The 12553-nt window shown below is 41.8% G+C and overlaps 1 protein-coding gene across 1 annotated transcript in view; it reads left to right on the forward strand.

Moving 5' to 3' along the window:
- The first annotated feature begins 1980 nt into the window (after positions 1-1980).
- Thbs4 (thrombospondin 4) overlaps positions 1981-12553 on the forward strand; it is a 47045-nt gene continuing 36472 nt past the window's right edge. The window contains exons 1-2 of the mRNA XM_026415254.2: positions 1981-2304; positions 6439-6642. Coding sequence (XP_026271039.2) covers positions 2217-2304; positions 6439-6642 — 292 coding nt within the window. The 5' untranslated portion in view covers positions 1981-2216. The remainder of the gene's footprint in view (positions 2305-6438; positions 6643-12553) is intronic.

Here is a 12553-nt window from a genome sequence, read left to right on the forward strand (position 1 = left end):
GATGGGATCTGTCGTTATATATTGGTACATTTACAACTAATATGTGTTTTCCTAAGCTCCCCAAGGAAATTCTGATAGACCAAATCAGTTGAGAGCCACTGAATAGTGGCTTTCATCCTTTTGAATATCCACTCTTCAAAGAAAATTTTATTCTGAAGTTCACTGTATAAAACATACAAAAGTAAAGCTATTCTGCTTGAAGCACGGGTCACAAGCCTGGATACCCCTCCAACCCACCCAGGCTAGTCCTGGGACACAGTTTGGGGGTTTGAAGTCTTGTAAGTCTAGTCCACTCTATCATTTAACAGACACATAATATAGAAACATGTACATTCACCCTTTGCATCTTTTCAGGCTCTCCATTGGCAGACATATGCCAGACCCATATTGGCAGACCCATTCCATCTAGTGGCTTTAGTATAATGTATATTAAAAGAAACCTGGCTAACCTGTGTTTGACCCCAAATGGAAGAGGGCTCTGAAGATAGCTCACAAATCTCCAGGTTATTAGCTGCAAGCAGAATCATAACTGGTGAGGGATTATTCTAGCACAGTTTGGGAATACAATGGTGGGTTAATCTCCCAGTTTGTAATAGGTAGCTTCTTAAACTTTGAAATGATATTCTTTTTTAAAAAATGTTTTAATTGTCAATTAAACTTTTATTTATTTATTTATATTATTTATTTATTTATATGTGGTGCTGAGAATTGAACCTAGTGCTTCACACATGCTAGGTGATTGCTCTACCACTGAGCCACAACCCTAGCCTTGAAATGACATTTTTTATAAAAGATGGGGGTAGAAAGACTTGTCTGGATCCTTTCCATTAGTTGCGATGTTAAAGACAGAAAAATTTCCTACTGGTTTTCAAATATTTTTCCCCCTCTATTTAGTCCATATCATTCTTAGGAGGCTCTGCCTAGAAGAAACATTAATTACTTAGGTGCTTTCCTTCTCTTATAGTTCTAGGACCACACCTTTAAAATGTCACACAAAATCTTTAAGGAGAATGGAATAGAGGTGGGTAGACAGGGTGTAGGAAACTGGACTGAAAATAAACTCTCCATTAAGCACTGCCCCACCATCCTATATTTAGCTTTGGATGGGTTTCTGGAGATGTGTTTTATTTCAATTAAAAACACAAAAACTCTCAAATGCCACTGTTCATGTCTCAAAACCTAGGGAAACAAATATTCACCATTTGAAGTGTTCTAGAAGAGCCTGTAGAGCTGGGGCGGGGTGACCCAGCTCTCTAATCCCAGTGATTTGGTAGGCTGAGGCAGAAATACGGCAAGTTCAAGGCCAGCTTCAGCAAATTAGCAATACTGTGTCTCAAAACAAAATGTTAAAAGGGCTGGGAATGTAGCTCAGAGACACAATGCTCCTGGGCTCAATCCCCAGCTCTCCCCCTCTCCCCCCCCCCCCCCCCCCGCCGCAAACACACACCCCTCTTTAATTCGAGAAACCAGTAGCTCTCTGGACTGCTTGAGGAGGCAGAATTTTCCTGGAGAGCCTTCGGAATTATACAGAAGAGAACCCTGAAGGGCATAGGAAGCCTGTCCAAGTGATGCTCATTTTGGAAAACAAAAGGAGTACGAGAGGAGAGGGGACCCATGGTGCCCCAAACCAGCGGGCCAGTGTCTTCCTCCCCTTTGCCTCTCTCCTTAGGGTCTAGGTCTCAGGCTTGAGATGCCTGTCCAGCGCGAGGCTGCTCCCGCTGTGCTCCCACCTCTCCCTCCCTCAGCAGCCCCCACTGCCCACCCTCGCCCTTCCCACTCCTGAGCACGGGCGGTGTCTGCGCCCACCCCAGGACTCTGTGGGTTCGCATTCCTTCTCCTCCCACACCCACGCCTTTCCCTCTGCGGCCCACGATCCCGGCTCCGGCCGCCCCCACTCTTCCCGGCAAAAGGGGATCCCGGCCAAGGGGGCCGCCCTGGCCTCGGTCCTCCCCCGCCCCCAGGACCGCGGGACATAAAGCTCCGGGCGGCGGCCCCGGAGCCCAGCCGCCAGCGCCCCCAGCTGCGCGTAGCCAGTACTCGAGCGCCCTCCCGACGGCAGCCCGGACGCCGCGCCCCGCTCACTGCCCGCACCGCGCACCCGCCACCTGTGCTGCCCGCGGGGCCCCGACCCAGGGGCAGGGCACCACTCGGGGACCCTGAGGTAGAGCCAAAGCAGCTGTCGCCTACGGGCCCCTCGGAGAGCCGAGAGAGCCAACATGCTGGCCCCGCGCGGAGCCGCTTTCCTCCTGCTGCACCTGGTCCTGCAGCCGTGGCTAGGAGCCGGCGCCCAGGCCACCCCCCAGGGTAAGTGGGTCCCAGCCGGCAGCGTAGAACCGGCTCGGGTCGCGGGGCCCACCGTCCTGCGCTCGCTGGGCGAGTGGAGGGACCAGCTCTTGCTGTTCAACTCTGCTTTGGGGGACTTGCTCAAACACCTCTGCCCCTGTGGGACCAGAATCAAAGCACATTGTGATTGGAAGCGGTGACATTTTTCCTGAAATTTGATTATCCTGAGATAAGACTAATTCTCTAAACAATAGTTTGAGAGATGCAAAACTTCCCTTTGGGTGTAGGCAAAGACGTGAGGTTTACTTCTGAGCTTGCCGCACAGTTCTAGAACTCTAACTGGTGTCTGGTGTAGGGTGAAATCTCAGTTGTATGAAGGCCAGTTTCTGCCCGCTATATCCCTTTCCCTCTACTCAGCCCTGGAACCCTAAGTCTTTTCACTTGGGCGGGGCGGAAACTATGGGAAACCATGTTCGCCCAAAACGGTAGACCCACAGCCCTGAGAAAGGCCTGGTATTTACTCCCTTGCCCTGTTTTCTGCTCGCCTTTGTTCAGTCTGCTTGGATCCCAGAAAGCAAAAGTTCTTTCAGAATTTGGTTTGATCACTTAATTCCTGAGATAGAGAGGGGTTACAAAATTGATCTTTTTCTATGAACAGGTAAAAATTCCATAAGAAGTTTGAAAAGATAAACCTGGGGAATTCTCCAACCCCTTTATGAGATGGGATGCTGGTAGCCCCTGGGCAGAAAGCACTTAATGTTAAACATAATTTCGTGTAAAGATCAGAAGGAAAAAAAAATTTAAGCAAGGAAAGAGCTTGGGGCTCTGACTGGTTATCCAGTGGTGGGTGACCTTCCTGTTTGAATTTGGTGCCTGGGTTGATTTATTACCAAGGAAATAAAACTGGAAGAGATACAACTTAAACTAAAAATTGTTATTCCTTAAGAAGCCAGAGCAAAGTATGTGAGGGTCTTCTCAACTCTCCTCACTCCTCATTGCAGTGGTCACCATTTAAACTTTGCATTTCACCAAATAATTCATTTTGGTTCCAGATCAGACAACCCCAAACTGAAGCTTCACCGGGTACTGCACTAATTTTAGTTCGGGTCGAAATATTTGGAAAGCTATAGTCTGTAATAAGGATTGTATTCTGAGCTCCTAGGAAGATAAAAGCAGAAGTTTTGAAACACAACTCAAAAGTTTTCTTATTGGAGAAGTTATTTGGCAGGTTTGAACATATGGGTATAATATTTTGTGTTGTATAAATTCTTGACATTTGAACACACAACTTCATGGTATACCTTAGATATAGATTCTGTTTCTCACACATCAGAGTTTTATGGAGACTTAAATTCAGGCTATACAATGCAAATTATTTGGTTAATTTAGTTGAAGTAGATGATCTGATTAAGTCAAGTTTCTGATAGATTTTTTTATTGAGTTGCCTAGTCTGCAATTATCAGCTCAGCTAGATAATTTACTTATCTCCTTTTTCCTCTGAGCTGCATTGCTAGTCTTAAATTAGAATGTATTTGATTTACATGCCATAATAGTTGGGCTCATTGGTAGCTGTAATTTTACCTCTAATACTAGAGGGTTATGATTGGATTCTGGTACTTTTACCAAAATGTGATAACTCTAATAGAAAATGGTAGTATCTCATTTCCTTTTCAAAACACTCTCTAAAGTCATTACTAACTAATTCTAACTCTACCTCTTGAGAGAGCAGCAAATGGATCGGATGAACCACACAGATTGAAATACAGCAAGTTTAACTTGAGTTAAATTATGAACCTCATCAAAGTTGAAGCAAGAATCAAGAGAACCAGAGTTCCTTTTGATTGCAAGTCTCATACCTTGAACACACATCTCTTTTCTGAAGATACCTTGTTCAGAATGAGACTTTTAAACACATTACCTTATTTCCCTTCTGCCCCATTGATGGGAATGTAGTTTCCTGTTCTCTGGAAATTAAAAAACCTGATTCGCCTTTTGAAATATAGTAGGCAGCTGTCTTCATGGTTTGGGGATGTGAGGCACTAGAAGGAACACAGAGAGAGCCTGCTTTCCAACACGACTAGTATTAAATTCATTATTGTGTAAGGTTCTCTGGTAAATGTGAAAGAAACAGTCTAGATCCAGTTAGAAGACAAATTGTCTTTTTAAAAGAATAGACATTCTTAAGTAGCTTGGTTGTTTTTTTTTTTTCCATCTTTGTTCTAGAACTTTTATTCATTTTTTTCTCATAACAAAAGCAATGGCTATTCATTGTAGAAATTGAATAAGCAAAAAAGGAAAAAACTTATCAAACCAAAGATAGCTATTATTAATTTTAACATGTTGTTATATTGTTTTCCACTTCAAATATTTTTTTCTGTGTGGATATGTAACACAAATTGGATCACGTTACACATATAGTTTATAACTTTTATACTTCATCTATCATAAACATCTTTCCACATCTGTAAGTACATAGCTGTGTTTTAAAAAGTAGATGGTTTTGTGCTTTTAGGAAGGAAAATTAATATAGCAAGGTTTTTAAGTCACTTAAGTTGTTTCTAGTATTTGGATATTGTGAATAGTTATTTATAGAACACCTGAGGTGTCATGGATGGACTTGGGTTGGTACTAACCATTCCTTTAACCTCTGTAAAGCCTTTCTTCTTTGCTAAGAACAGTTTATGTTATCATGACAAAGTCCAATGCCAACAGAGCTTCAGGATTCCCATCTCTTCCACTTAGATTTTCTCCCTAAAATTCCTTCCAAAATAGAAATTCTAGAATTATCACTAATGGCAAATATCCTAATACCTAAAACACTTATTGTTTTATCCATTATTCCCTTAATAAGCAGAATGGCTATGTCAAAGTGTTTAGGACTTTTGATACTGTTATTTAAACTGTCTTCAAAATGTTTCAAGTCTTACTAAGTGGATAAGAGGGTCCATTTCCCTGAATTCTCACCAACAGTTGGGCATTATTGCATTTATTATTCTTCCAATTTAGTAGTGAAAGTAATATCTTACTGTTTGAATTAGCAACTCCTTCATCATTAGATAAGCATATGAACATTTATTTATATTTTTACTGGTCATTTGAGTCTTTCTATAAATTGCCTTTTTGTGTTCCTTGTCCAATTTTCTATTAGGATGCTTATCATGGTGTTGCTTTGTGACAGTTTCTCATATATTATCAATATCACCCTTTTATTAACCAGATTGTTGTATCCCAAGAGACAGTTCTAGGTGCTGAAGTTCCCACCGGTTTGGAATTGTTCAAATCATATTTGCATAAGCTAACAGAAATTATAAGTAACTTCTAGTGAATAGTATCCAAATGTGACCTTTGCCTTTTAAATAGCTCTGGATATGCTCTCTCATAGATTTCATGACTCCTATAAAACTATACTGAAAAAGTGCTGCTTGCTTGATCAAAAGCAACTTATACAAATACGAATGCAGATTTCAGTTTTTTGTAGACCAACTGCATCCATCAGGATGCAGTCAAGAAATAGAAATCACGTCATTTTGTTTTGTTTCCACAATGGGATTTTTCTTAACAGAGAAATATTGAAGAATTGTAAAGGCACAAAGGGAGCAGTTAGGTCTCACCAAGCTAGCAAATCATTCTGCTGATACTGTATCTATCCATATCCATGCTTTCTGCTGACTTCTCTGTCATTTATCACTGACCAACAAAATGCAATTGGTTCTGGTCTGGGAGGTACATAAGGGACGCCACGATGAAAACTCACTGCTCCAGGACATGAGAAAAACAACTAGCTGGACGCTCTCACCTGTCCCCCTTGTACATTAAGCCTTTCGTGCTTTTCCTAGCGGGCATTTTCAAAGCCACTTGTTCAGCCAAATCCAATTTTGTGTTTGCAAATTTAGTCTCCTCTTAAGGGCTATAACCAGGGATGAATATTGTGTGATATTTCTTCTACTTCGAATGTCCAAACACTATAAAAGGGACAAGGAAGAACTATGAGTTTAGCAATGTGAAAAAAAATGACAAGAGATTCATTTACATTATTTTGTACCTCATTGTCCAATGACTCACTCACACACACACACACACACACACACACACACACACAAATGTTTGCCCCCAGTTAATCTTTTGCTGACTACCTTCATTTCCCCTTCTCCCCAGTCTTTGACCTTCTTCCGTCCTCCAGTCAGAGACTGAACCCAAGTGCTCTGCAACCAGTCCTGACGGATCCCACCCTGAACGAGCTCTATGTGATCTCCACCTTCAAGCTACAGACTAAAAGCTCAGCTACCATTTTCGGCCTCTATTCCTCAACCGACAACAGCAAATATTTTGAATTTACTGTGATGGGGCGTTTAAACAAAGGTAAGCAAATTTGCAGAAATTATTTTCTTAAAAATCCCCTTTTCAGACTAGGCATGGTGGTGCATGCCTGTAATCCCAACAACTCAAGAGGATGAAGATGGGGAATTACAAGTTCAAGGCCAGACTGAGCAATTAAGTGAGACCCAAAATTAAAAAAAAAAAAATTACAAGGGATGGGGAAGCCAAATGCAGTGGTGCATGCCGGTAATACCAGTGGCTCCGGAGGCTGAGACAGGAGGATTAAGAGTTCAAAGCCAGCCTCAGCAAAAGCAAAGCACTAAGCAACTCAATGAGATCCTGTCTCTAAATAAAACACAAAAATAGGGCTGGGGATGTGGTTCAGTGTTTGAGTGCCCCTAAATTCAATCCCTGATACCCTCCCTGCCAAAAAGGAATGGAGATATATCTCAGTGGCAGAGTGCCCCTGGGTTCAATCCCCAGTATGCAAAAAATAATTAAAAAATAAATAAATCCCCTTCTCCTATTCCTTTCTCCTATTCCAGGATCTGGGGTCTACTTTCCCTAAAATGGTTCCCTTGAACAATTTTTTTTCTCACCCATTGTTCATTTTTGTTTCAATGCCATATTTTTGTACATTTACCTATATTAGGGGAGGTGATACTGGGAAAAAGAATGAAGACCAATGCTAGGGGTATAACTCAGTGGTAGAATGCTTACCTGTCAAGCATAAGGCACTGGGTTCTATCCCCAGCATTGCCATAAAGGAAAATTGCTTGTGGCCAAGATGCTTTTTGACATTGTCCCATTCTCTTGTTATTCTGAATCTGGTTCTGGAAGAGAGAAGACCCAGGATAATTAGGCCATTGTCTTAGCTCAGGCTCTATAACAGCATATCATGGCTGAGACAACAGACATTTATTTCTCACAGTTCTGGAGGCTGCGAAGTCTAAGGTCAGGGTGCTGGCAGAAGTGGTTCTGTTAATAGCCACTTCCTGGTTTGCTGATGGCCATATTTTCACTGTATCCTCTTTAGGGTGGGGAGGAAGAGGGAGAGGGAGGGATGGAGAGAGGGATGGAGAAAGAAAGAGAGAGAGAGGATGAGAGAATATGAGAGAGGAAGGTGCTTATGTCTTTCATAAAAGGACATGAACCCCACTCAAGGGTTCTACCCTCAGGACCTAATCTAGACCTAGTTACCTCCCAAGGGCCCCACCTCCAAACACCACCACAATGATTAGGACTTCAGTACATGGATTTGATGGTGGGGACACAAACATTTATTCTGTAGCGACCATCCACACTACTCTTATGTTCCCTTGGATGCCTGTGGCTGAGCAGAACTCATTCCCAGCTCTATAATCACCTGGCTAGCCTTGATGGAGAAAATACCTCTCAACCAGTAGAATAGAAGGAAAAGCTCTCTTTTCTGCCTGCTTTAAGCCAGTTTACACAGATATGCCACCTGTTTGATCCCTCTGCTGTTCTCTGTTTTGCTGTCGGAGTGAGTTGCTACAAGTACTAAGAAATGACTCCCAAAGAAAATGTTTGCTGTTTTTTATCCTCTTCCCCTCCACTGGCTCCCTAAGGACAACACCTGTTCCTGTTTATAGAGGAATGTGACAGATAAGGCTGCCTCCTGCATTTAATAAAATAGGAGGACTAGGCCTTCTTCTTGGGTTTTATATTTCTTTAAGCTGCTTCTTAAAGTAGATACTCTCTTGGATTCTCCTCATGATTGAACCCTTAATCTATAGACTTAGCAGCTGAAAAAAAAAATCCCTAATTCTTAGTTTTCATAGGACTACAGAGTTAAAGCAAAAAGAAATGGGACTTGAACCCTTCTTTTTAGGTCAAGTTCCACTGCTTCCCATCCTTCCTTCTGCCTGTTCCCAAGTCAGCATTCTGTCTATACCTCATGGCCTCTCACTTCTGTGATGAGGCCTTGGGTAATGATGGTGTCTGGGGATATGGTCAGCCTGTCCTTAGAGCTGAAAGGTGATTTGTCTGCCATCTGCCTCAAATGGAACAGCCCCATCTGCCTCTCATCTATAGAAAGAAGTGCTCACTTCCCAACCATCCAGCTACTCCATTGTGAGCTGTAAAATCACTGCTTTTCAGCTGTAAGTCAGCAGCTTCTTACTAAACGACTTCAGATGCATTGGAAGGATTCCTTTTTTTTTTTTTTTCCCTCAACTCATTCAGCTGAATGGCTAGAAGGTTCTCAGTACAGGGATAAACTTTGATCCTAACATTTCACCCTTCCTGCAGCTTGCCTTATATTTCTAAATTGGCCAGTCTATGTGAACCTTTGGTGGAGAGACTATGATGTCAAGAAACACAAGGAAGCAAATTCCTTCAAACTGATGCTTTCCGTCTCCTCTATAAAGGCAAGAGTAACACCGGATACATGGGCAGGTGGATCAATGAGTGAGGGACTCTTAGTGTGTTTCCTCTGGAGAATCACCGGTAATGTGTTGCAGCTGTAAATACCAGCTCCAAATACCAGATTGAAGTTTTACCGGAGAAGATGAAAATGTTGACGAATACTTCCTGTTATGGTTTTAGACCTCAAAAGCCCATGTGCTTAAAGGCTCGGTTACAGCCTGTGGTGTTGTTGGGAGTTGGTAAAGCGTTTAGTAGGTGGGGCCTAGTTAGAGGAAGTTAGGTTACTTATGGTGGGCCCATGGGAGGATATTGAGACCCTGGCCTCTTTCTGCTTCTCACTGCTTTCTGGCCATCATGAGGTGAGCAGCTTTTTCTCTACCACATACCCGCTGCCCTGATAATTTGCCTCCCCACAGGCTCAAAAGCAATGGAGTCAACAGATCATGGACTGAAACATCTGAAACTGTGAGCCAAAATAAACCTTTCCTCCTTTTAAGTTTTTGCTTTCAGGTATTTGTCACAGTAATGGAAAGCTAACACCCCTCCCCCAAATTATTAGAGAAGATAGAAGATTCTTAGAAAATGTAGAGGGGGAAAAAAGAGCCCAGAAGAATCCAGAATTCTCAGGAAATAAAGGAATTGATACTAGTGTTAAAGCTTGGAGGGATGAAGAATGTGCATAGAGAAGTACTGTCACTGGAACAGTAGGATAAGTACTAGGTAGTTCTGGGAAGGAGTAGCAGTCCATCCTGACTAGAACAATAACGAGAGGTCACTGGGTTCATCAGGCCCAAGGAAGAGAGGTGGTATGTGGTCATGACTCCCCATGGAGGTGTCCGGTGGTGGCCATACTGACACAATTTATGGAGGATGGGGGAAGATAGCTCTGTGGATAGTGAGCTCCAGGTGTCATTTAACCTGGCTGAGGCTCAGCTGATCAGGCTTTTGGTTGATTTGCATGGAAAACAGTGAAGCAGTCAGAAGAAATCCAAAGGTATCTCCGCTGGCTTTAAATACCTGAGTAGGAAATAAAACTTTCCCTTTAACAGACTTTAAAAAGTTCATGACTTGGGAGAGAAAGGAAGGTGACTTCACAGATGGTATCAAAGAGCAGGATTGGACTGAATGGTCCCAGATGAGCTCCTGAAACAACCTAAAGTAGAACGAATGAAGAAGACTGCAGAGAATGAGTTTGCCACTGTACTCTCCCTCCACACTCACCCTCTCCAAGCCATCCCACCTACGGCCACCTCATTACTCTTGCAAAACATAATTTCAGTTAAGTTACACCTGACCCCAGAGACCTTTAATGAAAAAGGTGCATTCAGGTCTTCCACTGCATGACCCTCACCAGCCTTTCCTTTTGTCCCTCATGTTCCTGGTTCCACTGATGCCATCTTTCCTTCTCCATCCTTATGTTCTTGCCTCCTGCCCCCCCACCCAGTACACCTCAACACATTTGGATAGTTTTCTTTGTATGACCTGGCACCTCTTAAGGACAGGACTAGTCTTAGTTTATCTTGTATTTGAATTACGTCTGGTACTTCTCTCCAAAAGGTTGTGAGCTCCCTCAAGACAGGGAGGTTCAACATCCCTTTTCTTTCTGTCTGTCTTTGTGGTGTCTTTGTGGTGCTGGGGATTGACCCAGGGCAAGTACTCTACCTGCTAAGCTTTATCTCCAGCCCCCTTAACTTCTTTCTGCATCTGCTGCAGCAGTTTGTATGTATAGGGGTCCAGGCACACTGCCTTGAACATAGAAGTGGTTCCTGAGCAGATTGGATAGAATAAATGGAGGCTGAGAATACCACTGTGGAAATTCTGAAATTATACAGTGTCTGGTACATGGTAAGTGCTCAAAATAAGCTTTGTTAATGAATGAATGCTAAAGAACTTTAGGATGGGACTATAAGAGTATTTCTGGTACAAATGATCTGTAGTTATTAGTAATGCAGGTAATAAAATCTTGACAGAAATAAACATACTACAAAAACCACGTGGCTGGATATGGTTGATGCTTTTCTAGTATCTGGCATGGAGACAGCTTTGCAGTTATTTTCATGGTTTTGAGTCCCAGCTAGAAATCTTACTAGCTTGTCACCTTGAGTACCTCTCTGATTCTCTCTTAGCCCTGGGTTATCATCTCTAAAGTGGGGATGATAATCACTATGTCCCAGGTTGATTACAAGAAATGAATTTTGTAAAGTATAATAATTTTTAGGCTGTGAGGCTTAATAAAAATTCCAGGTTCTTAAATAGGATAGGATGAATGGATAGATAGACCAATCAATGTCTGCTACTTAGGCAACTGTCTTCCAAAGAAAAAAGACTTTCCTTGATGATAGCTTAACCTTTCAGAAAAAGAAAATGGGAAGAATTGCTTCCTTAGTCTTCATTCAGTTGTCACAGAAGAACAATTTGATGCTGTGGAGGTGAAGGGAACCCCAAGCATTTGCTGTCATGAATAGAATCAGACTGCTCAGCCTAAGGATAGGAGATGTCTTATGGTTCGGAGTAGTGGTTTTGATGACCGCAGGCTAAAGAAACACAGTTTGAGAGAGATGGAAGAGTTTAGAAATAAAAATTCTGCACCCAGTAATGAGTAGGGGAAATGAAGATCCTCAAACATTAATAACAACATTTATTGAGCCTTTAAAAGTGTCAGGATTATGATAAAAGCTCAACCCTCCTTTTCCCTTTTAACTTTCAAAATATTCCTATGAGACGCCCTTGAATGAGCTCAATTTCAAAGTGGTCATATGCAGAAGATGGAAAGAATTTAAAACTTGACACAAAATTATAATGATTAGGACAGAGAAACAGAAACGTAACTGAGTCAAAGTTAGTGATTCACACATAAGATAATAAAAGGGATGTTTTTAGCTATGTTCAGAATAGGGAGAAGTGAGGAAGGAATAAACCTACTGCCAGGACCATGTGGTGCACAATTAGTAAATTATGGCAATAAGTCATAGCTCTTTAGTTTCTGTCTTACCCATCAATGAAACATTCTTTGAGTTGTCAAGAATGGCTTAAAAGAAAACAAAAACCCCAGCTAGATGAGGAGATAAGAAAAAAAATCCACTCCATCTCTTTAGGGAATATAATTGTCCAGTGAATTATATATCAAGGTATTTAGTAAAGAAAGTGATAGTGGAGCCACTATGGGTGACATTTAGAAATCACAGAGAATAGACTGTAGAGAGGCAAATGTTTCCCTTTTTTATCAGAGAGGAAAAGTGAATTCTGAAAACCACAGGCTGGTGAACTTTAGGACAAACCCCCAGAGGTTTGTATTATTATCAATGTATTTTAGGATTGCCTGGAAAAGAAATCTAGGATTTTTTTAAAAGGCAAAATGGGGTTGCTAAGAATATGTCACACCAAACTTTTTTTTTTTCAATAAAGTTTCTAAGCTAATAGATCAAAAAGGTGCTCTGGGCATAGTGTTTTTTTAACTTCAGAAAAGAATCTTATGGAGTCACTCTCTATACCTTTCTGAATAATATTTTTAAATGAGCTAGATAATAGTACTTCTATGGGTTAATAGTCACATATCTGTTGGCTT

This window comes from Urocitellus parryii, chromosome 1 (assembly GCF_045843805.1).
Source record: "Urocitellus parryii isolate mUroPar1 chromosome 1, mUroPar1.hap1, whole genome shotgun sequence".
Taxonomy (NCBI): domain Eukaryota; kingdom Metazoa; phylum Chordata; class Mammalia; order Rodentia; family Sciuridae; genus Urocitellus; species Urocitellus parryii.